Source organism: Camellia sinensis, chromosome 5 (genome assembly GCF_055761805.1).
Source record: "Camellia sinensis isolate YWXY chromosome 5, ASM5576180v1, whole genome shotgun sequence".
Taxonomy (NCBI): Eukaryota; Viridiplantae; Streptophyta; class Magnoliopsida; order Ericales; family Theaceae; genus Camellia; species Camellia sinensis.
The window spans coordinates 40,664,042-40,690,425 of record NC_138965.1 but is presented as its reverse complement, the minus strand read 5'-3'; the positions used below and the strand labels follow the sequence as shown (position 1 = coordinate 40,690,425).

Here is a 26,384-nt window from a genome sequence, read left to right as displayed (position 1 = left end):
GAGCGAATTACACTAGCAGTTCCTATAGTTTGGGATTTGTGTCACTTTGATCCCTGACTTTGCGATTGTGACACATTTGACCTTAAATTTTGAATCTTATTCCGAATAAGGACAACTGAAGATGCCATTGCTCAATTTCAAGGGCAAAGTTGTCAATTTGATAAAATATAAACTAATTTGACAAATCAAAAAGATATTTTTGAATTTTTACCCACCAAAGATAAAATTACGTAAAATTGATAAATCTTTTGGATATTTATTTTATTTTATTTTTACCAAATTAGTCTTTATTATGTGTTTAGATGATAATCATATAATGAGTGGTTGTTAGACATTTAATGTGTAATCGATATATTTAATATATGAAATGTTTTTAGTTTTGAATTTTTTAATTTAATGAATTGGTTAAATAATGATATCAAAGTGGCCGCCATATTTGACTTTGGAAAAATAGGAACTAATTTAATGAAAATAAAAACAACTACCTATTACATGATCATCATCTAAACACATAATAAACATTAATTTGATAAAATAAATAAATAAATAAATGTCTAAAAAATTTATCAATTTTAAATAATTTTATCTTTAGTGGGTAGAAATAATTTTTAAAAATTCAAAAATATTTTTTAACATTTATTTTTATCAAATTAGTTTATATTTTATTACATTGACGACTTTGCCCTTGAAATTGAGCAATGGTATCTTCAATTGTCCTTATTTGGAAAATGTTTTTAGTTTTGAATTTTTTAATTTAATGGATCGGTTTAATAATGATATCAAAGTTGTTACCATATTTGACTTTTGGAAAAATAGAAACTAATTTAATGAAAATAAAAATAACTACATATTACATGATTATCATCCAAATACATAATAAACATTAATTTGGTAAAATAAATAAATGTCTAAAAAATTTATCAATTTTACATAATTTTATTTTTAGTGGGTAGAAATAATTTTTAAAAATTCAAAAATATTTTTTGACATTTATTTTTATCAAATTAGTTTATATTTTATTATATTAACGACCTTATCTTTGAAATTAAATAACGGTATCTTCAATTGTTCTTATTTGAAATAAGATTCAAAATTTACGGGAAAGAAATAAACCTTCTCGTATAATCCTGTTGATCAAGTCTGCGCTCCTCCGTATGTCATCACTTTATCACCTGAAAACACAAGCGTGAGCTAGCCGGCGGGTGTGTGCCGGAAACCTCTCCGATGCCTAAGTCAGTAAGTTTGACAAATAGACAAAAGCTCCGTGTATTCAAAAAGCAAAGTTGTGTGTTACCTCTCCCAATGTGATGTTTGTGAGCTTTTATAGGTTTTGTGTGGCATAATCCTAGTAGGACTTCTACTCCTCTATGTAGAGTCCTCCTAGGATTCATACTCCTAAAAGATAATGCTTATCCTTCAACACCCCCCTCACTACTTAAACCAAGTGAGATGGTTTTTACCACGGCCAAACTCCAACATGACCGAAGTAATTATGGCTATGCTGAGCCGCAGATTAGGCCGAACTATCCTTAGTCCGGTTCTTCCTTTCGCTGCACCTTATCTCGGTTTTATCATGTACGTACCATGGTGTGTTTAGACCGAGCTACCGAGTAGCAAGGTTCTAACCGTTCTAACCACAATATGCCATGACCGGACAAACTCTGGGACCGGCCTAACTCCAAGCCGCTTCCGGACCAGAGTAACATTACATTTATCTCGGGTTGGAGTAATTTTGTACCTCTCTTGGGCCGGAGTAACTTTACGGCCTTGTTACTCAGCCCTTCGTATTGTGGGCCATAATGATCATCTCCCAGCTCGGCCCAATTTTTACAAAAATTACCCTCTCAATTGCCCCTTAATTCCATCTGTGCAGTATGATAGGGATTACCTGTCTATCAGCTGAGCTAAAAACCCTTCAGCCTTTCCAGCCGAGCTAAAAAACCCTTAAGCCTTCCAGCCGAGCTAATTTCACACCGGGCTCTGCTCGTACGGTCAAAACGTCTCTTCAATCACAGCGACTGAATCGTTTCTCCTTCCCAGGACACGTGGCACGATCTGATTGACTGAGGACGGCTGTCACGCCGTCTTCGTACTTCGTGAAACTTGAACAGTCCCGCCCTTTTTCCTTTACCTAAAACGAGCCTCTTCATTTTGCCATATTTTGTAACTCTTCCTTATCTGAGCCTCCTTTACTTCTTCATTTTGACACTCTTTGCAATTTTCCCTCTCTGTGCCTACTCCTTCTTCAATCTTCTGAGCTCGTGTTCTTCATAACTGTTAGTCTCCCTTCAACTCTTGCCTCTTCATCAAGTAAGCACTGTACCTTTACTTTGTTTTCGTATTCTACTTTCTGTGTTTTGTTTTCTGTGTTTTTGCAAATCATATTTTTCCATTTTGCTTTGCTCTGTACTTTTATGGAAAAAACTTCATCATAGAACACATGAGTATATGAAATATCCTGTAGAAAACTAGTTTTTGATCCAAAATCATGATGCAACCGAACTAGGACACTGTTTAAGCTAGGTAAAAGTCTAGTTCAGCTTACAACCGGACTAACTCTTTATGTTTACACCAGTAGCTTTGAATAAGTCAAACCACTTCTTGAAAAACCTTAGCCGAGGTAACAAACCAAACTAAGTTTGTACTTAGCATAGTGAGATACCTGATTTCCAACCGATCTTAGGCCTTTGGGGCTATACCAGCTTTCTTAGTCTTTTAGACCGAACTCAGAAAGCTGCCCCTAGACGATCAACCAGTCTAACGAAATTGTTTCCATAACTGATATTTCGAAAAGCTTGCCAAGGCCGAGCTAATAAAACCCTGCTCAAACCAAGCTACCTATCACCTTGCAGAAGCCGAGATAGAACCTGTAGTATCCACAAAGCCGAAGTAGGACTTTTTTACCTTGCTTTTAATTTGTAGCACAACCCAATGATCTGTGCTTAACACCTTTGTTCTTCACTTTGCAGACTTAGGTCGCCCAGGCACTCCTCTGCGCGCTCAACCGAGCTGCTGAGCACAATTTTTGTACCGATCTAATTTATTTATAATTTATACAATAAATGGGGAAGTATAGATATTTAGTAAATACTCCGGGCGGTCTTGCCGAATTCCGAAAAGATTACAATATACTCAATGACGTCCACTTGTTTTTAGCCGAAAAAGATGTCATACCCTGGGGAAATGAAGGCTTTGTCCCCTTCACCCTTTTGTCCATAATTGAAACCGGACTACGATTTCCAGTCCAACCCTTAATTTGTGAGTTTCTTAGGCAAACCAGACTATCCCCAACCCAACTATCCACTAATTCATACCGTATAATAATGGGAATAGCCGAATTAAATTGCCAAGCCGGTCTCAACCTTAGTCTGGCCGAAATCTTCCACCAATACTCCATTGGTTCAAAAGAAGATGAGTGGGTCTACTATTTAAGAATACGCCGTCGCCGAGAGAAGATAATAAAACATACACCGGATAAAGACTTAAATGACGATGATTTTTTCTGGGTGTCTGGGAACTTTGAGGATCACCAAGCCCAGATTTCTGGCCGAAGCATCAATGGGAAAAAAGGAGAACCTGATATAATTACTTCGGTTTTCTTGCGTTCTTTACTATATTTCGGTTTTTCAGTCTCTCAGCCGAACTAACAGTTGTCTTTTTTTGCAGATTCTGCCCACCTCCATTCTCTATACAGCTATCCAAACCTAGCGACCTTGCGCGCCGCACTACGGTATCCAGAGCGTAATTAGGCCAAGCTGCTACAGTTCGAGCCGACCTATAGATACAGCGGCCGCCAAAAAGTGAGGGTGACCGACTTTCTGCTAGATGAGGCCCCAGAACCGGACCCAACCTTGCCAGAAATCAGATTAATCCCACTGACCGCTGAAGAAGAAATGGCTAAAAGGAACAGAGTAAGGGCGCTTCTAACCGAAACTAACAGACCCGAGGTACCACAAACCGGTCAAACAACTGAGACCGTGGTAGCCCTTCCATCCCAGCAGCCATCCTCATCTCGGGCGAACAAGCGTGCCCGGACAAGCCAAACCGAGCAACGCCTAGTCAACGAAGACGAGTCCATCCTTCCACCAAGCCCTCAACCCAGCCTTCAACTGGAGCAATCTGACCGAGCTGACTCCTCCAAATGGGCTCCAATTCTCACCTTTCAAAACCAAAATATCCAGGAAACTAATTCGGTTGTTGTTGAGAAGGATCACTTGATGGCTTTCAATCTAGCCAAGAGTGTTTGCCTTCCAAAAGATATGGAGCACCACAACAAGCAACTAAACACCGAGCTGAAAGCCATCCGGTCATCAACAAAATCAATGATCCTGGTAGGTGGCTCTCTGTTTTCTTTGTCTAACTTTTTCCCAACTGTTAGTCCGGCTAAAGAGAGTTATTATTTTGCAGGACATTCAAAAGAACAACATTGCACATAGGAAAGTGCTGGAGCTCCGAAAAACAACGAGACAGGCAATGGCGGAAGCCGAAGCCAAGACCGCCGAACTAACACGTTCTCAACAAAGGATGGCTGAGCTGGAGGCCGAGGTAACACGTCTAACCGGACTAGTTGCCTCGGCTGACAGTGATAAATGGCGGGCTGTTACCGAAGTGAAAGACAAATATTTGTGGGAGATGGCACAGCTTGAGGGTGCTAAAGAAACCGAAATAACAGTTCTAAAGAAGAAGGCTGAGGACGCCGTGGTGAAGGGTTTCAAGGATGGCGAGGCTGCGTACATTCAATAGTGTGAAGCTGCGAAGGACTTGTTCTTCAAATGCGGCTGGAGGAGTGCTGTGGAGCAGCTTGGTTGTGGGCCTGACACCGATGTCTACAATGCTCCGCAATATTTCATTCCAGCCTCACTGGCGGAGTATGCTGCCGACCTCCAGAAACAATTTCTTGATGCGTCTGACGATGAAGAAGAAGATGAAACTGAGACTCCGGTTGTCAATGCGGCTATCAACGATCAATTAGCTTGGTTAGAGCCAGTAGTCGAAGACTTGACGACCGAAAATGTGCTTCCAACAGAGACCATGCTTCCAACTGAGACTGTTCGTCCCTCTGAAACCGAAGTCGGTGTTGAAATTGAAGCCGATCTCGATGATCTCTTTGACTAATTTTGTATTTTTTCTTTTTCTTGGACTTGTAACCGGGCTAAGGACCCCCCTTTGTATTTGCTCTTTGATGAATGAAAAATTCCTTTTTCTTATTTCGGTTGATCTGTATGTTTGTACTTGTAATGACTTTTTCCATGATCTTTTTCACTTCCAACTATTATATCGGTTTAAATTCTTGCTTTTTAATAGTAGAATGACCGAGATACTTTATTCCGGTCTCATCTGAGCAATCTGATTGAGCTTACTAGCCAACCACTCTTTAGCCGATGTCCTTACTTCGGCTAAAGAGTACTAAAAGTTGGTTTAATTCAGCCAAGCACTCTTTGCCGATGTCCTTACTTCGGCTACAGAGTACTAAGAGTTGGTTTAATTCAGCCAAGCACTCTTTGCCGATGTCCTTACTTCGGCTACAGAGTACTAAGAGTTAGTTTAATCCAGCCAACCACTCTTTAGCCGATGTCCTTACTTCGGCTAAAGAGTACTAAAAGTTGGTTTAATCCAGCCAAGCACTCTTTGCCGATGTCCTTACTTCGGCTACAGAGTACTAAGAGTTGGTTGAATCCAGCCAACCACTCTTTAGCCAATGTCCTTACTTCGGCTAAAGAGTACTAAAAGTTGGTTTAATCCAGCCGACCACTCTTTAGCCGATGTCCTTGCTTTGGCTAAAGAGTACTAAGGGTTGGTTTAATCCAGCCAACCTCTAAGTTAGTTTTTCCAGCCAACTTAGAATAAAATGTTTGGTTATTCCGACCAAACGTCCTGCAGCCTGGATCTTTATCCTGGGCTTAGGAGGGATGTTGGTTTATTCCAGCCAACCTCTAAGTTAGTTTTTTTCAGCCAACTTAGAATAAAATGTTTGGTTGTTCCAACCAAACGTCCTGCAGCCTGGATCCTTATCCTGAGCTTAGGAGGGATGTTGGTTTATTCCAGCCAACCTCTAAGTTAGTTTTTCCAGCCAGCTTAGAATAAAATGTTTGGTTGTTCCGACCAAACGTCCTGCAGCCTAGATCCTTATCCTGGGCTTAGGAGGGATGTTGGTTTATTCCAGCCAACCTCTAAGTTAGTTTTTCCAGCCAACTTAGAATAAAATGTTTGGTTGTTCCTAAACTTTACTAAAGCTAACTTTTATAGAGAACAACTCATGCTGAAAAAAATCGATTGTTTTATTGAGGAAAAAGAAATTACACATGTTTGAAAAGAAGAAAGCTAAAAATAAAATAACTTGAGATTGGCCGTGTTCCATGGCCTAGGGATTACTTTGCCGTCCTTGTCTTCTAGGTGGCATGCCCCTTTGCCTGCTAACCCAACCACTTTGTAGGGACCTTCCCAGTTTGACCCTAACTTGCCATCTCCTGGTTTCAAGGTGTTTCCCATCACTTTGCGTAGTACCCAATCTCCGATCTTGAATTGTCTTAGATGAACTCTTTTATTGTATTTCCTGGATAACTCTTGTTGATACGAGGCGATGTGAACTAGTGCTCTTTCTCTTCTTTCCTCTGCAAGGTCGAGTTCCAAAGTTATGGCTTCGCCATTCAAGTCAGGATCAAAATTTTCGCTTCGAATTGTGGGGAGACCAACTTCCAGTGGGATCACTGCTTCCATGCCATAAGCTAAGGAGAATGGTGTTTCTCCAGTTGATCGTCGTGGTGTAGTACGGTAAGCCCATAAAACATGAGGAAGTTCTTCCGCCCACTTGCCTTTGGCTTTTTCTAACCGTTTCTTCAGTCCATCTAATACTACCTTGTTTGATGCTTCTGCCTGACCATTTGCTTGGGGATATGCCGGCGTAGAATTGTAGAACTCTATCTTGTACTCTTCACAAAAGCCTCTAAAGATTCTGCCGTCGAACTGAGTGCCGTTGTCTGAGATTAGGGCTTTTGGTATGCCAAACCGAGTGATGATATTCTGCCAAACGAACTTCTTCACATCTTTTTCTTTGATTGATGCCAATGCTTCTGCTTCCACCCACTTTGTGAAGTAATCTGTTGCTGCGAGAAAGAACTTCCTGTTTCCGGGTGCTGTTGGAAGTGGCCCTACTATGTCCAAGCCCCACATTGCGAAAGGCCATGGGCTAGTCAATGGTAGGAGTTCTCTAGCTAGTTGATGTATTTGGTGTGCGAATTTCTGGCATTTCTCGCACTTCTTCACATATTTCTCCGAGTCTGCCTGCATGTATGGCCACCAGTATCCTTGCGAAATGGCCCTATAAGCTAGCGATCTTCCACCTTGATGGCTTTCGCACACCCCTTCGTGTATTTCGAACAAGAATGCTTCCATTTTGCTGGGATGAACACACTTTAGGTAAGGTCCTGAGAATGACTTTTTGTATAATGCCAAAGATGGGGAGAGCCAAAATCACTGCGACTTCGCTCTTATTCTGTTGGCTTCCTTTTTCACTTCTGGTAAGATGCCATCTTTTAAGAACATGATGATGGGATCCATCCAAGAGGGGCCTAGTTCTGCGCAACATACCTCTTCTGCTTCGGGGTCTTCAATGCTTGGTCTAGGTAGGTAGTCGATCAGTAGTGGATGAGGGATGGAGGTATCTGCCATTGAGGCGAAGCCTGCTAGTTCGTCTGCTCTGCTATGTTCCTCCCTGCCAATTTGTTCTATCTTTACTACTTCGAATTTCTTGATCTCTATTCTGACCAATTCTTGGTATTTGGCCATTCTGTTATCCTTTGCTTCATAGTCGCCAGAAATTTGGTTTACCACCAGCTGTGAGTCGCTGTAGACCATTAGTTCGGTGGCCTTCATATGGAATGCTGATTTGAGGCTTGCAAGAAGCGCTTCATACTCTGCTTCGTTGTTTGATGCTGGGAAGCCAAGGTTGATTGCCTGCTCCACTACTAGGCCGTCTGGAGAGATGAGGACTATGCCAAGCCCTGCTCCATGCCGGTTGGATGCTCCATCCACGAAGAGCTTCCACATCTCTCCAACGAACAACTTCCAGCAAGTGGAGGGATCAGAAGATACTTTGGGGTCTTCTATGTTGCTGGTGTCTTCTTCAAGGTTCATGTTTGCTATATGCCCCTTGCTATCCGGTTGTACCAAGTCTTTATTTGTTGGTGCGTCTTGGTTTGATGTAGCTTGGTTTGCTTCTTCCTTTCTGTCTTTAGTCTGGTTTGCCTTGGAGTTTGACTGAGCACCTTTTGCTAGGGGTTGCGCTATTCCGGCGTCAACTTCTATCCCTAGTTCGGTTGTGTCAGTTAGGTCGACTGGGCAGATACGATGACTTCTAGGAGTAAACTCTGCGACGAAGTCTGCCAAAGATTGGGCTTTTATTGCGGTTCTGGGTTGGAACTTGATGTCGAATTGTCCCAACTCTACTGCCCACTTCAAGATTCGCCCAGAAAAGTTTGCCCTCTCAAACAAAGCTTTTAGTGGGAAAGCTATGAGGACGACTATGGTGTGGGTGTGAAAGTAGTGTGCCAATTTCCTGGAGGCCATCATCAAGGCTAATGCCAGTTTTTCCAGTGGCAAATACCTTGTTTCGGCTCCCAGCAATGTTTTGCTGACATAATAGATGGGCAGATGTTGAATCCCTTCCGCACGGACCAACACCGCACTAATTGCGTGCTGAGAGACTGCTAGGTAGAGGAGGAGTTCTTCTCCTGGTATTGGGGTGACCAGCAATGGTGGAGTGGACATGTATTCTTTCAAGCTTTCTAGAGCTTGGTCGCATTCTTCGTCCCATTCAAACTTGGCTTTTAAAGTTTGAAAGAATGGTCGTAGTCTGTCTGACGACCGGCTTATGAACCGATTGAGCGCGGCTGCCATGCCGGTGAGATGCTGCACTTCTTTTACTGAGTTTGGTCTCTCCAAATCCTGAATTGCTTTGATCTGGGAGGGGTCCGCTTCTATACCCCGGTTGGTCACAAGGAAGCCCAGGAATTTGCCAGATCCTACTCCGAATGCACACTTGGACGCATTGAGGCGCAACTTGTGCTTCTTTAGGATCTCAAACATCTCTCCTAGGTCCTTGAGATGGTCATTCTCATCCTTTCTTTTGACCACCATGTCGTCGATGTATGCCTCCATCGTTCTTCCTAACAATGGCTCAAACATCTTGGTGACCATTCGTTGGAATGTTGCCCCTGCGTTCTTCAGGCCAAAGGGCATGACCTTGTAACAGTATAGTCCTCTAGGCATTGTAAAGGATGTGACCTCCTGGTCTGGTTCATGCATGGCGATTTGGTGGTAGCCTCTGTATGCATCCAGAAAGCTAAGTCGGTTGTGCCCCGCCGTTAGGTCTACCAGTTGATCTATCCGTGGTAGAGGAAAGCTGTCTTTTGGGCACGCCTTGTTGACTGTTTTATAGTCGACGCAGACGCGCCATTTGCCATTCTTTTTTGGCACTACGACTGTGTTGGAAATCCATCTCGGGTAGTGTACTTCTCTAATTGTTCCTGCCTCCAGCAGGTTGCCTACTTCTTCCACCACTATTTCGGCGTGGTGGAGTGCCGATCTGCGTGTGCGTTGGATGATTGGTCTGGCGGATGGGTGGACATTAAGTTGGTGACAGATGAAGTTTGGATCAATGCCTGGCATGTCGTAGGGCGTCCAGGCGAACACTTCGATGTTAGAGGTTAAGAATTCCAAGACCTCTAATCTCTCAGTGCTGGACAACGACGAACCGAGCAAAAAGAACTTATCCGGGTTCTTTTCATCTATTCTTACCTTTACCAAGTCCTCCACTGCTTTCTGATTCGCCGCTTTGCCGACATCTGCGAATAGCTCATTACTCTCATGTTCTTCCACCGAATGAACATATCCTTTGGCAGCGCGGCTGCCGTTTACCGTAACAAAGCATTGCTTCGACATGATCTGATCTCCATAGACCTCTTCAATTACACCAGTGTCGTTTGGGAACCGCATTACTTGGTGGTAAGATGACGCCACTGATCGCATGGCATGCAGCCATGTTCTGCCCAAGATGATGTTGTAAGTGGAGGGGACCTTCAATACCCAGAACTCCACTTGTTTTGTTACGCTTCCTGCTCTGACTGGAAGAATTATTTTGCCGACGGGCCATTCTGGCATGGAGTTGAATCCTATTAGGGAAGATACGGCAGGTGCCAAGTCTTTGTCTTGTAGCTTCAATTGTTTAAATGTTTCGTAGTACATGATTTCACATGAACTACCCTGGTCAATCAGAATCCGCTTGACGTCAAAATCCTTGACTCGGAGAGTGACGACCAGGGCATCATTGTGAGGGCAATATATCCGTTCTAAGTCTTTATCCGAAAAAGACATGACGTTTGTTGCCTCTGTCTTCCCCTTTTTGATGGCAGGTTGGGCATTTAGCACCTCTCTTAAGTGCTCGGCTTTTTTGATTGATCCTCTGAGCTCACATACACGCTCAGGTTCAAAAACTCCATGTATCACATTGATAATGCCTTGAGGTGGGGCGTCGATCGGCATCCTGTTGGGGTTATTATGGTCCTGGGGGGCTGGCTGCGTCCCTCCTTCAATGTATTTATCCAAGTGACCTGCCGCCACCAACTCCTCCAGGTGCTGTCTCAATGGTGTGCAATTCTCAGTGCGGTGCCCCTTTTCTTTATGGAAGGTGCATCGCGATCTTTCGTCGTAGTCTTTCTGTGCTTCTCCCAGCTTGGCTGGCCACTTGACGAAAGGCTCATCTCTTATTTCGCTCAGAATCCGATATATCGGTTTCTTGAACACCGTGGTTATGGCAGTGCGGATTCTCAACCATCTTTTATCCGGGTCTTCTCCGTTATCTCGTCTGCCACGTCCGTTTCTGTTCGGTCGATCTACCGTATTAACCTTTGCTGAGGTCTTCTTTTCTGGTACTGTGGTCGCCCCAATTTTACTTTGGCACGTGCGCCATTCTCTTCTACCCTGATGTGCTGATGCACTCTTTCCATCAGGGCTTCCATGGTGAGGGGTGGCGTCATGGTGATCGAGTCCCTTAATCTATTCCCGGCTGGAAGGCCTCTTTTATACTGTGCAATGGCGAGATTGGTGGGGCAGTCCCCAATCTGATTGAATGTCTCCCAGTAGCGACTATTGTAGGATCTAAGGGTCTCTTTATCGCCCATGTCGATGGAGAGTAGCTGGTCGATTTCCATCGGGGTTTTAGTGTTTGTTCGGAACCTTGTTACGAACGCCTCTGCTAATTGCGCCCAAGAGGCTATGCTGCCCTCTGGAAGTTTCTCAAACCAAGTTAAGCCTAGGTCGCCAAGGCTAAATGGGAAGAGTATGCACATTAAGGCCTCGTTTCGCCTGTATATAGCCATAACCTGGCGAAAGTGGCTTAAGTGGGGGTAGGGGTCCGTCTTCCCTTCATATGTAGTGAATTTGGGCTGAAGGAAGCCTGATGGTAGGGGCGCATTTTCAATCGCCGGAACAAACGGCGAAGTCTGCAGCCTTGCTAATGCTTTGTCCGTTGGTTCGTAGGCAAGGCGCAGTATTGGCATTCTAACCTCGACGCTTTCATGTGTCCGAGGAGCCAACCGTTGTAAGGCAGAAAATCTGTGTGGATCCCGTGCCTTAGCATCCTCCTTGCATCGTGCCTTTTTTTCGAGCACGGTTCGTAAGTCGGATGATCTGGGTAACTTCGTTTGTCTAGATCTAGTTTGATGCGAATGTGAGGGCCAATAGGTGCTTCCTTCAGTGTATGACCTTTCAAATCTCGTCCTCTCAGACCTGGAGTGACGAGTTCTGGAAGACCTGGATCGAGTATCGCCTATCCTGAGGCTTCTGCTCTCTCCTTGCGAGGGTGTGGTATTCCTAATATGATTTTCTGAGTGGCGAGGGGGCGTCTTGTTTTTGCGCCCCTCTCCTGTCGCCACTTCTTTTTTCTTCATCTGGCGTTTCAAGGCCTCCATGTCCGCCGTCATCTTCCTTATTAATTCATCTTTCTCCTTTACGCGGTCCTCTAGAACTTGAGGATCAACTCTCCGCCTTTGCCTGTCAGGACTTTGAGAATGAGATTGACGGGGGCTGTGAGTCCGTCTTCCCCTAGTATCTCTCCTGGGGTTATGTCGCTGGGACTCCAAGTCCACCATGGGAGGGACAGAAGGTAATCCTTCACGCCTTGTGCCCCCATCTAGAGTTTGCCCGTCGATGGCGGAATGTGGCAATTCTTCAATGTGCGCCATTGTTTGTAAAGAGGAGAGGCTTAATCAAGAGGTTTTGTCCTGTCTGATTTTCCCATAGACGGCGCTAATTGTACGGGAAAGAAATAAACCTTCTCGTATAATCCTGTTGATCAAGTCTGTGCTCCTCCGTACGTCATCGCTTTATCACCTGAAAACACAAACGTGAGCTAGCCGGCGGGTGTGTGCCGGAAACCTCTCCGATGCCTAAGTCAGTAAGTTTGACAAGTAGACAAAAGCTCCGTGTATTCAAAAAGCAAAGTTGTGTGTTACCTCTCCCAAGGTGATGTTTGTGAGCTTTTATAGGTTTTGTGTGGCATAATCCTAGTAGGACTTCTACTCCTCCATGCAGAGTCCTCCTAGGATTCATACTCCTGAAAGATAATGCTTATCCTTCAACACCCCCCTCACTACTTAAACCAAATGAGATGGTTTTTACCACGGCCGAACTCCAACATGACCGAAGTAATTATGGCTATACTGAGCCGCAGAGTAGGCCGAACTATCCTTAGTCCGGTTCTTCCTTTCGCTACATCTTATCTCGGTTTTATCATGTACATACCATGGTCTGTTTAGACTGAGCTACCGAGTAGCAAGGTTCTGACCGTTCTAACCACAATATGCCATGATCGGACAAACTCTGGGACCGGCCTAACTCCAAGCCGCTTCCGAACCGGAGTAACATTACATTTATCTCGGGCCGGAGTAATTTTGTACCTCTCTTGGGCCGGAGTAACTTTACGGCCTTGTTACTCAGCCCTTCGTATTGTGGGCCATAATGACCATCTCCCAGCTCGGCCCAATTTTTACAAAAATTACCCTCTCAAACGGTATCTTCAATTGTTCTTATTTGAAATAAGATTCAAAATTTAAGATCAAATATGTCACAATTAAAAATTTAAGGATCAAAGTGATATAAGAATCATACTATAGATACCGTTAGAATAATTTATCGATAAGTAAATAATAAATAATAAGTAACCAACAAAATGGCGTGGAGGGCAATTGGGCTTTAGATACGTTTGTCATCTTGTGTTATATTCATGCTGATTTCCTCTTTATATATATGTTATAGGAAATTTTAAAACTTAAAAGGGTCCATTTTATAATACATTTTTTTCTTCTTCTTTTTTGGGTATATATCATGTATAAGTTATGATAATTTGTGATATTTTTAGTCATAACTAAAAAGATACAATGAGTCATGACCAAACGTCATTTGAGATATAATAAATATATATTTCAGTCATAATTAAAATGTGTATTATAGAATTTTTTAACTTAAAGTTATTTTGAATTTATATATACATATATATATTATTTTGTAAAATCGTATATTAAAAATATAATTTAAAATTTTAAAATGTGTTTTTGATTTTTATTGCTTTATTAAAAAAATTTAAGTCGTAATCATGATTTGAAAATATAATTCAATATAATATGGAAATGAGAAATAGGTAAAAAAAATTACTAAAATTTTAAAAATAAATTTCTACTGCAAGTGTCTTCACTTCTGAAACTCAAGAACACATGATAACTACATGGAGAATTGGAAGAGGAGGCTTCTTGGGCTCTAACAATGTCCACTGGATTAAAGCTCCACAGAGAATTAAGGGCAAAAGAGCTATGGGATGCGATGAATGCTATCTGTCATATATCTAAAAGGAAGAACTAAGTAAAAGTAATAATAATAATAATAATAAAGGTTGAGGAAATGCTACCATAATTTACCTGTTGATTTATGATTTATCCGGAAGCTTCAAAGCGAGTGAATGGACATTTTAAGGAGTGAATGCTACCATAATTGTTTTTTGACATTTTGGGCTTTGAAGAAGCAGCTAGGAAGGTGGGGGTAATAAAAAAATAATAAGAATAATAAATTTATGTGCACAGAAATTATCTACAAAATGTGATATAGGCATTTCATAAGGGGTGGGGATATCCCATCTCATCCCTTCCGAGACATTTATATTCTATTTTTTAGGGCTAAGTAAGTAATCAGTGAAATCCGTAATTCGATCCAGTTCAGTCTAATCCGATAGGTTTGGATTGGTTTTTTGAATCCATGGTTCGGTTCCAGATTGAAGAATTAAAAATTCGTAGTCCACGAATTGGTTCCAGATTGAACCCCACGGTTCCGGATTGGAACCGATCCGGACCGTATGCAAATAGTCTATATTTTTATTATACATCCTCCCTCATAGTATCTTCTCTTATTCTATATAAAACCTAAACTCAAACTTAAACCCGTATAATATCTTCTTTTATTACTTTTGTTCGTTAGTTTTTAGTTTTAATTTATAATGGTCTAAATTTTTATGGTGAAACCAGTTTTCTTATGGTTGTTTAAATTTTAAAACAGTATGTTGCTATTATAGAAAAACATGTTGCTATTGTGGAACTATATAACACTATGTTTATGTTTTTATGAAATTAAAGTGTTATATATATATTTTTTTTGTTATTTAATTATGTGAATCCGTGGTCCTAAACCGATTCAATCCATGTTTAAATGGATTGGTTCGGATTGGTTCCATGATTTAAACGGATTGGATTGGTTCCAATTTTTCAAGAACCGTAGATAACGAATTGGTCCTGGTTTTACCCCAATCCGGTCCAATCCGGACCATGCTCACCCCTACTATTTTTGTGTGTTCATAGCATTACTGTGGACAAGGATAATGATATTGAGAAAGTGGAGATTTTTAATTTTTATTTACCAAATTCAGTATATTTTACATAATTCTAAATTTAAAAATGTCATGTATACCAATAATGGAAAATTCTGTTGGAAAAAATGGTTTTTTGGTGACTTTAATTAAATATTAAAGTGGGTCCCAACCATCTATTGTGTTGGGTCCAAGTGGGTCTAGATACTTTGCATTGAGATCTTTACACCACAGATAAAATGGCCAAAAACCATTGAGATTTGAATGAGAAATTACCTCATGAAGTTAGCTTCATGGAAAAAAGGTAATGAAGTTTGTAACTCCTGCATTAATGGGGTTTGTAACTCCTGCATTAATGGGGTTTGTAACTCCTGCCTTTATTGCAGAGGTTAATGGTGCATTATGAACAGCCATAAAGGCTGGAGGCTCTTCCTCTCTCCCCTATACATGTATAAATTGAGACCCTCCTGTCAAGTCTCAAACACAGAAATTTTACTTCCATTTCACAAGTCAGTTTGCCTGAAAGTTCCTACAGTGAGAGAGTGCTGCCACTGTTTTGTTCGCTAAACTAGACAGAGAGTGCTTCTGCCGTAGCTGGTTTTGACAGTCGTATCCTGTGAGACAGACGCCGGGATTCCTCAAGCACTCGACCAGTGAGGCGGCGAAATCTGTTTTAAGGAAACTGCTTCCGTGCAGGCTTCGGTTTCGTCTCTTTACCCTTTTATTGTTTTGTGTATTTCTGTTGAAATTTAATTGTAATTATTAGTATGTGTTCTTAGTATATATATAATTTGATTTCTTCATAAATCTATTTATTTAATTTCAAAATTTGAACAACAAATTCTCCGGTATGCATGTATACCGTATGCAATCCTACCATAAAATTAGATTAGTTTTTAGAAATCTACATAAGTAATCTCACAAAAATGCGTAAGTTGGATACAAATTTACACAAGTCTTAAGTTTTCACGAACTTATGCGAATTTATATTTAACTTACATAATTTTGTAATAGGGTTGCGTATGGTGTGCCTTGCACACCAGAGCATTTTCCTGGTATAATACACCTTTTTTTGGCGTGTATATACATTATGACAATTTGTGACATTGATACTACAAATATTATAATTAAATCATTTTTAGTTATAACTAAAAAAAATACAAAGACTCATAACCAAATGCAATTTAAGATATAATCAAATATTTTTTCAGTCATAATTAAAATAATAAACATAATAGCTGATAACCAATATCACAATAAGTCATAATTAATACCAAAATAGACCATAGCCAATAACTTGATCAAATTGTACTTTATGTTCTTTCATCAAGAATAATTCTATTTTACCGATAAAAAAAAAATCACGACCAAAAATCATTTGAGGCATAAGCAAAACATTTTCGATCATAACTAAAATAACAATCACAATGCCATATTGAGTCCAAATAAAATCATAATAACAAACACCACAAAATTATTATTATTTTTTTTTTAGCAACAAAGAAAATTTTATTTATCGCGAAAGATCACAAAAATCATAAATGGACGTATAATATATATCTTTTTTAAGGTGTGTATTATATAATTTTTTTTATGTAAAGTTATTTTGAATTTATTTTATATATATTTATTATTTTGTAAAGTCATATTTAAAATATATAATTTGAAATTTAAAATTATATTTTCGACTTCAATTACTTTATTAAAAAAAGCCGTAATCATGTTTTGAAAATATATTTCAAAAATAAGTTAAAAATTATTTAAATATAAAATATAAATTACGAAAAAGCATAAGTTTGATAATTAAAAAAATTTAAAAAAATAGTCAAAAAGTGAGATTGGACAAAGGCAGGGTCGGTGGTCGAATCATAACGAAAGAAGTGCAAGTGGGGAATTAAAGGAAAAATTATTAGTTGCTTAGGCGCATAGGTGGCAATGCTCCTCACAAAATAATTCGTCATATCTTTTATATTCTCTAATCGCTTAATACAAATTTATGAGCTCCACTTCTTTCATCAAACTTAAAGAGGGAATACACAATAATTTCTCGAATTAAAGAGGGGTGAACCAAGATGCTGAGAAAGAGAGAGTGTGAATGCACATAGCTGGATTCACACTGTCACTGACAAAATAAAACGAAACAAAACAAAAAAAACTACTAAAAAAAAATGTCGAAGTCGAAATCGAAGTCGAAGTAGAAGTCGAATCAACTAACTATTATTAAAACATTATTATTTAAATCTAAGAATTATATTTATTTTTTAAATTTAAAATATTTAAAATAGTTCTCTTTCTTTTATCTTTTATAATTATCAAATAATTATCTCACTTATATATCATTAAATATGAAAAGTAAATCTAAAAAATAGACTTATTTATCATTTTTTCTATTATTATTTTTAAAATAAATTACATTAAGACATTATTAACTATTAATGAATAAGCAATAGGTTGTCTTGGACTAGATTGTGTTTTTTGGGCTCATGCGACCTATTACGGATCCCATCTGAATGATTCAAATCGTTCATTTTTGAAACAATGTGTAAATCATCCATTACAAAAATCAGATCGATCCAATAACCGTAACCACGTTAGTTTATTACCTTTGTTTCCTAAAATATGAATTGTCTAGTTTTTAAATAATATTTATGGTTTTTTTTTTAAATAAATGCCATAAAATAACGTAACTATGGTTATCGGATCAATTTGATTTTTTTTCATGGATAAACAACACGTGCTTTAAAAATGAAAGATTCAAATCATCGAGATGGAACTCATTATGAGCCCTTGGACTCAAACAACATGATCTAGTCAACAAAGTAGACTAAAGACGAGCTAATCCCTAACAAAAACTATTTACTTATTCTCAATAAAACAATGATAGATCTAATCTAATATTTACAAACGTGAATTTCATCCATCTAACAATTGAATCAATCAAACGCAATCAATTTTACTGTGGAAAACAATCACTATTAGAACACTTCCAATGATGATTAAAAAAATCACAAGCCCAAAGGTCAAGTACCTATTCACTTTGAAGAATAAGATACAATACGAATCAAAACCTCTCACAGTACCTAGCAAATTCACACCTATTGCTTTGGATCCTTTGTGTTGTTTCTTTCACCATTTTTATCATTGGAATTGGAGCACTCATGTTGAATCCTCGACTCAATTCATCTCTTGAATTCTTTAGATTGAATTTGATTAGAGGATTTGATGAGAGATATAGAAAGAAAATGAGAAAATTGATAGAATTCGAACTCCAAGTTATGTTTAGTAGAGTTGAGAATTGTAGAAAAAATATAGCTAATTCAAAAGATAAAACGTGAAATTGCATTTTCCTCACTTTCTTTTCTCCTGTATTTTTCACTATAACCAAAAAAAAAAATGAGATTGCATTTCTTTTTTCCTTTCCATTAGGCTGTGTTTAGTTGAAAATTTTGAAGTGGGAAATGAAAAGGAAAATAGAAAGAAAAGGAGAAAAAATTAATAGGATTTGAATTACTAGTTATGTTTGGTTCAATTAGATTATATTTCTCTCACTTATTTTTTTTTTTCCTTTTATTTTTTATTATAACCTAACAAAAAAGGAAATGAGGAGGGTGTTGTGACAACCAAAACGGGCCGTTTTGTTTATTGCAAAAAAAAAAAAAAAAAACAAACAAACAAATAAACGGCTTTTCACAGTTTCACTGTAGTGTAACTTTTAGACTTAGGTTGATTTTAGGGAAAAAATGGGAAGTACAAAAAAATCTATAATATTTTTATTTGTCTCAAAATTAATTTTTTATTAATTTTTTTAAGGATAAATTGTACCGATCATTTTTATAATTGATTCGAGGTTATTTTTTTTTAATGAAAAATATGCATATAAGCGTTTCAAGAGCAAATTTATAAGTTTATTAATTTACTGAGTTAACATCAATCAGCTTAATAATTATTTTTCATCAAAAATCTAAACGTCATTATCAATTGAAAAAAATTGATATAAAAAAAAAACTAAAATTAAATAGCAAAATTGAGTCAATTGAACGTGTAGGGACCAATATAACACAATGGACCAAATTTAGGTACTACGGATAAAATTTCTGCTAAATTTAAAATTAAAAAACAATTTTGATCATTAATTGTAGTTTTTTGTGTCAATTTGGTCCAATTGATAATAACGTTAGAATTTTTGATGAAAAATAATTATTATGTTGATTGATGTTAACTCAGCAAATTGATAAAGTTTACAAATTTACTCTTAAAACGTGACACATGCAGCTTCTATGCTCATTTTTTATACAAAACATATTTAACAATTATAATGAATTGAATCAAGCTAGGACAAAGTGAAAAGTATATAGTCAAATCGAGTCAATTAAAATTACATAAATCGAAAATACAAAGACAAAATATAAGAACTATTGGTGCAATTTACCCTAAAATATTTTGGCAAATTACACCAATGGTCTTTAAATTTAATCCCTCGGGTCATTTTGATCCTTATACTTTCAATTAACTCAATTTTAACTCTTAATTTTAGATTTTGTTTCAATTTGATCCAATTGACAATATGGTTAGTTTTTTTTTTTTTTTTAAATTATCAGTAAATTGATTGAGATTAATTAACTGAGTTGAGTAAATTTATAATTTTACCTTAAAAAATATAACACATGACACTTATATGCATATTTTTCATTAAAAAAAAATTAAAAATTGTAATCAATTAGACCAAATTGAGACAAAAATATAAATTCAACATCAAAATCAAGCCAATTGACATTATAAGGACTAAAATGACATAAGAATCAAAATATAGAGATTGTCGTCGTAATTTGTCAAAAAAAAAATTATAAAAAATTGATTTTGAGACAAATAAAAATATTATAAATTATATATATATATATATATTTACTTCTATTTTTTTTTTTTTTTTTCTAAAATCAACCTAAGCCTAAAAGTTACAATACAGTAAAACGGTGGCTCAAAAGGGGTCTGTTTCAATTTTTCTTTTTTTTGCTTTTTAAAACAAAATTGTCCCGTTTTGCTGTGACAGCACCCACCCCACTCTCAAAAAAAAAAAAAATGAGATTACATGTCATTTTCTTTTTTTATTTTTCTCATCAAATTCTCCAATTAAACACAAGATTAGATCTATAAAACTTCATTATCCACTGAGCAAAGGAATAATTGAAGGTTGAAAACGAGCTCTCCTTGATCTAGTCCATCTTAATCAACTCTCAATAATCAAGAATTACAAGCAAAACTCAGTACGGTTTGTATGCTCTATTTATTTATACATTTTTTCCCCCACACTTTTAGAGAGAAAAAGATGAGAGAGTTAAATCAGATTTGACACATGTAATGGAATTTGGCTGCCTTAGACTGCCTGAACATAGCACAAAAATGTTTCTAAATTTACCAATACAAGAAAGAAAATAGCAGGATTCGGTGCAGATTTGGCTGAATTGTATACAGAAGAAATTGGAATTGCTGAAAAAATAAGGACAATGGAAACTAACAAGGAATTACTGGAGACTCAAATCATGTGAAAAGAGTACACGTAAACTCATACACGTAAACTCCTATTTTGGTTGGACTCTCAAAATTTACAACAAAATATGGTTTGTCAATTGAGCAGGTTACACTATGACTCCATGAATGATCGAAGAACAAATCCAATGGAAAATCTAAAGCATAAACCTGCATCAGCTCCTTGAGGACATCCAGTTTGGCAGAAGGATAATTCTCCCTTCTTTTCCAAATGCAACAGCGTTCTTAGAAAGGCTGAAAGTCACATCACAATTGATTTTGCTAGTCCCTTCAGCAAGAGTTGACCAATGGTTGATACCTTCACTGCCTGGGACTGACCATCGATTTCAGAAAACATAAACATTGTTTTGTTGTTTTAAATATCAAATCTCAGCATTTTTGGAAGGTGGTGCTAGAATAACACAAGGGTTATTATTGCAAGTAATCAATGAAATTGAGTAAAACAAAAACACATCAAACAAAAAGGGAGTTCACTAATGTTCTTGTCCCGGCCATTGCCTGCAGCAAGTCACCCTTCTGCTATTATCCTTCCTCTTTATCTTCTTTTCTTCATTCTTCATCTGTAAACCCTGCAGATCAGATCAGAATAAATGTTGAAATAAAATTGCAGATTTTGAGAGCATTCCCTGGACCCTTCTCTCTTGTGGATATCATGTTGTTCAGCAATTCCACCTCAAGCCTTCCCATGGATTCCAAATCAACTAGGCCCAAGTTGTTAATCATTTCTGCACCAGCATTTCCAATAGGCTCTAACTTGAACATCCCCTGAACCTCAACTAGTTTTTCGCAATCACTTGAGTACAAAATCAGAGATCTCAACAAGTTAAGAAGATTTGTTACCATTCCCAGTGAGCTACATCCATCTATATTCTACATTTCTAAACTCATTGGAAGTTCTGGTAGTGATTGGAGTCTTGTGCAACGAGATAACCTAAGTGATTGGAGCACATTAAGACCTTTGACGCTCTCCAGTAGGCTAGAAATTGGATTCTCACTAAGATTCAAATCTTGCAACACAGATAAGCTACCAAGACTTTTCATAAGATCATCATTTGACAGATTGCAATTTGAAAGGCTTAAGCTTACTAATGAGCCTGGTAAAGAAGCTAATGGAAATAGATGGATTCTGTACTTTTTCTTGGTTTCAATACCCAAGACCAGAAGAGCGAACTCCATGATTTATCCTCACTAGTGGTAGTCGCTATTCTATTTATGGCAGTTCCATCTGCATGGAGCACTGTTAAATATTTCATCTTTCCCAACTCAAGCAACTGATCAAGCTTTGAGCAACCAGAGAGAATGAGTTTTTCAAGGGATGTAAGATGACCAATTTTGCTCGGAAGCTTCTCAAGATTTTTGCAACCTTTTAGATTCAAGAAAACAAGCCTCCCTAATTTCCCTATTGATTCATGAACCTCTACCAAGTTTATGCAATCCTTAAGGATCAAATTCTCAAGATTAGGGAGTCCGTTGAAGTTAGGGTTATTGGTGAGGCCATAGGAATGACTGAGATTGAGGAATTCAATAATCCCAGCAACTGTAATAAAAATACAAAAACAGTTTACAGAACTCATATGTTGGTCCTGAAAATAAAAGATCAGTAGAAGAAAAAAATATAAAAATAAATAAATAATAATTAATCATACCTTGGTCCCCTTCCAAACTTGTTCCAACCTACTATTGCCCTAGTCAAGAGCAATTAGGCTCTCTATAGAAAAATCACTCGGTATGGATTTTAGAGGAAATCCATGCCAACACAACCATCTTAATCTTTTAGGGAAGTCCTTGTACCCTCTCGTGGTTTCTACATAATTGAGCTGCAGCAATCTAAGTTTGTGCATCCTTGCAAATGCATCAGTTTCCAACTCAACCTGATTTGAATTTCTTACACCAATGTTTATTGGGTGCCAGGAGAAGAAACCAAAACAATGTCGTTTCAGTGAGTTGCCTTGGTCTGCAAGCAATGATTTGTCACTAAGTTCTTCAAAGCGGGGTCGTTTTGCATTATTAACACCAAAGCTTGTCATGGAACAATTACCTTCCCCTAGCACATGCATGTCAAGGAAAAGACCTTCAATTGAATCTGTTCCCTGATAAGATAAAACATCTTGAATAAGAAAAGAACATCCATGAACCCAAAAAAAAATTAAATAGGTAAAAGAGTAGTATGTTTCTCACAGTTTTATCTCTCAAAACGTTAAAGGAATCATTGTTGTGCCATAATCTGCTTCGTTTACCCGGCTCCTTGGGTGATTCTCGGCGAACAATTTCTCTTCCCATGTCCCAAAGCAATTGGTGCATCATCAATTTGTTTTGTTCATTAATCGTTAAGAGACATCTGTCAATGAGATTTTGAATCCCAACTGTTCGGTAGAGAAACCACATTCATCTAGGATTCTAATAGTGAAATCTTTGCCCTATCCAATAAAGAAACGAGAAATATGAAGGAATAAATTTTGGTCATGGTCATCTTGTAAAGAATCATAGCTTATTTTCAGCTTTTTTAGAATTTGAGAATCAGGAATAGCCGCCAATTTTCTTATTGCGTTTTCCCATATATTTAAGCTTTTCCCAGATAGAGAACCCAAAACTTGAAGAGCTAATGGAAGGCCTCCGTAGTGTTGTACTACCCTTTTTGAATGCTCAACATAACAATCAATGGGACGGTCTTGTCCGAAGGCATGCCAACTGAAAAGCTCTAATGATTCATCATCATCAAATCTCTCCACCTTATGCATCATATAAACTTCATTAGCCTTTAACAGTTGCTTGTGCCTGGTGGTTAAGATAATTTTACTTCCTGGATGAAACCAATTGCGCATTCCAATTATTGCATCAAACTGGTCTCGCTGATCCACATCATCAAGAACTACAAGAACTCTTTTGCAACCAATGGCATCTTTAATCTTAATGATTCCTTCATCAACACAGCTTATTTTTTCCTTTTTCCTCTTTAAAATGTCCGAAAGAAGCTGCCTTTGTAAACGAATTAAACCATTGGATCGTTCTGAAATTTCTCTAACATTTACAAGAAAGCTGCTAGCTTCAAATCTTTCAAAATTCAAATTATAAACAAATTTGGCAATGGTTGTCTTCCCTATTCCACCCATTCCATAAATCACTGCTATGCCAACATCAGTTGATTCATCCTGTAACCATGAACTACTGTTTTTGACTCGAGATCCTATTCCAATTAAGTAGGGAGCAACATTTAAGACTATGCGGTTCAACTTATCCCCAATCACTTGACAATTTTTTGGATAAATTTTGCCTCATGCCTACAAGTTGCAGATAAGTGGAAAGTAAAGCATGATAAGCATGCCATGACTTAAAATAATACTAAACTACTTGCATAAGTAATGGAAAATACCAAATAGTTTGTCCAAAGTTTGATAAGAAAATGTGATTACACAAAATGTGTGGTTGTGCAAGACAAAATTGAATTAAAGAATAGGCTAGCCAAGCAAGGAACGTTATAGAAAAAGCATAATAGGATTTCTCTACTCGCTTAATTGTTGTGCTATTTTGGGGAAGACTTCAACAATCAGGGGAGAGAGAGAGAGAGAAGAAGAAGAAGAAGAAAAAGAGGAAGACTCCACTACAAATTAAATACACAACTGCCCACCAAAATAAAATGATATGCAATATTTATGCAAAAGGGCTATTCCTAAAAACTTTTACCACCATGGCAACTATCATCACAATAATCAACTTCTACCAGCACATGTTTTTGTATAAAGTATATTAACATATATGTTGTTCACTTATATATGTTCGACAGCACCTCAGCCCCACTTTTTTGGTAGAGAAACTGATTCCAGTAACTCAAATCCACACAACCACAAACAAATCTGAGGTGGGATAGCACTCGCCACAGCACTAGGTGGCGAACTCTTATTAAAACTAAATAATGAATATTACAGTTTTTAATAACTCAAAAACAGTTTCATAATGCATTACCAAATGAAGTCTAAGTAATAAAGATATGAGGAAATTACCCATCAGCTTGATTCTGTAAGACCATCCCTGCTAGATCAGCAACTTCTCTAAGTGCCGCCCTCCACCCTTCCACCTTTTTCCTCAGGTACTCCTCCTTCCTTTCATTAGTTTCCCCCATGAATCGCTCTTCGTGTCTACCAAATGCTTCTGCAAAACTCCCCATTTGTTTCCTAACTTGGGAAGGATCCACATCATAGAAGACAGGTAAAATTACATGTCCTGATGTATCATCACAAGTTCATCAAGGCACCATCTGGAAGAAGCATAGTCTTTGAAAAACACAATTATTGAACTCCTTGATTCTCTTATTGCATTGTCTAGTTCTGATTTAACATTTTCACACCTCTCAATACCATCATTATCTCTAAATGTGCGAAAACCCGAACCTAATAATGCTGTGTAGAGGTGGTCAGTGAAGGCCTTGCGGGTGTCTTTGCCTCTGAAGCTCAAGAACACATGATTAGTGCATCGAGGCGGCGTGGAAGAGGAGGTCATTTGACTTTGAGCAAACCCTTATGATATAACTGAAGGAATGCTACATACAATTTCTCAAAGAAGTAACTCTCTGAACCACAAAATTAACCATGAAACTACCAACCCAACTCAAAATGAACACAAGAACAAACAAAGTCCTTCATTTTTATTTTTTTAATTATTTATCAAATTTGAGTAAAAAAACTGGTTAAAAGCTTAATTTATAAGTATGGGATGCTCCAATAGCTTTCCATCAAATTTAACTAAAAGCTTGATTTGGTGAAAAAATTGAATGCTCCAATCCTCACTTACTTAAAAACTTCATCAAGTTTATCCCAAAAGTTTCTTTCATCAAATTTGGTGTGTTTTTGGCTTGATTTGATGAAAAAATTGGTAAAAATTTAGTAAATGATGAATAATGACAGTGGGAAAGATGAGTTGTTTGTAATTGAAAGGTTACCTGTTTTTGCTGTTGGAAGGTCCCTAAGATTTGGATTGAGCGCTTTTTAGTGTTAGAGATCAAACAACGAGAGAATGAAGACAGACCAAGCAGCATATGGCGCAGCAAATTGGTAAAGGAATAAGTCAACCTTGTGGACTGACTACCGTTAAGGTTCGACTTTTGTCAAATTTATATTTAATAAAAATAATTGGTAGTTGGAATTTAAGTTTGTCTGAAAATTTGAATTTGTGCTTTCTAGTTGATTGCTTGGACAATTATCTACACGTTCGGTGCAACACTTAGTCACTGCAGTTGTCACTCTTATCAACTTTAGCTATCACCTTCTTTCTGGATGATTGGCCGGATAACCAACAAACTAAAATTCAAGTGAATTGAGCAAGTCAAAATTCAAAAGATGTAGCACTCATATTTAATCATTGAAATTATTTAATTTGCAAGGCTATTTAGATGTATTATTCATAAATAAAAAAAATTAGATTAATTTAATAATTATAAGATGTTTATTTTATCATACTTGTCTCGTAAAATTGGATAACAAGTATGTTTTTAAAATACATCGTATACTTTTTTGGAGATAAATATAATAAAATAAAGACTATGAATGTTATTAGATTGACTTAATTATTTTTTTTGGTAAATTACATTGGTACCCCCTAAGGTTTCTATTTAATACAGATCATCCCTCACATTTGAAAAATTACACTTACCCCCCTGTTAGATTAAAATGACATATTTGTCCCTTATCCTTTATACATATAAAAAAAAAAAAAGGGTAAACTGCCAATAAGTCCTAATAGTTAGACTTAATTCTCATCCAGTCCTATTGAAAATAAGTCTTGGTAAAATCGTTGCTAAAAATAATTTTTTTGTGACGATTTTTTTACATGTGTCGCTAAAAATTGACAATTAGTAACTTTTTGTTGTCATTATTTTTATAAATTGTCGTTAAAACTTACAATCAGTGACATTTTTTTGTGACGAATTTTTCAAATTGTCGCT

General features: G+C 37.6%; 2 protein-coding genes across 6 annotated transcripts in view; both read right to left on the bottom strand.

Annotated features, from left to right (window-relative positions):
- LOC114305460 (disease resistance protein RPV1) overlaps positions 1-26,384 on the bottom strand; it is a 154,045-nt gene that overhangs the window by 45,279 nt on the left and 82,382 nt on the right. The window lies entirely within an intron of this gene.
- On the bottom strand, positions 20,410-25,526 carry LOC114292332 (disease resistance protein Roq1-like). 4 transcript variants are annotated; one of them, XR_014329406.1, is made up of 5 exons: positions 25,383-25,526; positions 24,448-24,983; positions 22,628-23,727; positions 22,096-22,539; positions 20,410-21,986 (listed from the first exon to the last, which is right to left on the bottom strand). XR_014329406.1 is itself a non-coding variant. In XM_082868680.1 (4 exons), exon 2 carries the CDS (start codon positions 23,557-23,559, stop codon positions 22,867-22,869), a length of 693 nt encoding a protein of 230 aa, XP_082724806.1. In that variant the 5' UTR covers positions 23,560-23,727; positions 24,448-24,581; the 3' UTR covers positions 20,410-21,986; positions 22,096-22,539; positions 22,628-22,866. The 4 variants fall into 4 exon arrangements, 3 of the variants coding, with proteins under 3 accessions (XP_082724806.1, XP_082724804.1, XP_082724805.1); XM_082868680.1 differs by lacking the exon at positions 25,383-25,526 and having other exon boundaries at positions 24,448-24,581; XM_082868678.1 differs by having other exon boundaries at positions 22,628-25,463.

Coding starts and splice junctions, on each gene's coding strand:
- LOC114292332 (XM_082868678.1), bottom strand. CDS start 23,559: ATGGGTGGAATAGGGAAGACAACCATTGCCAAATTTGTTTATAATTTG.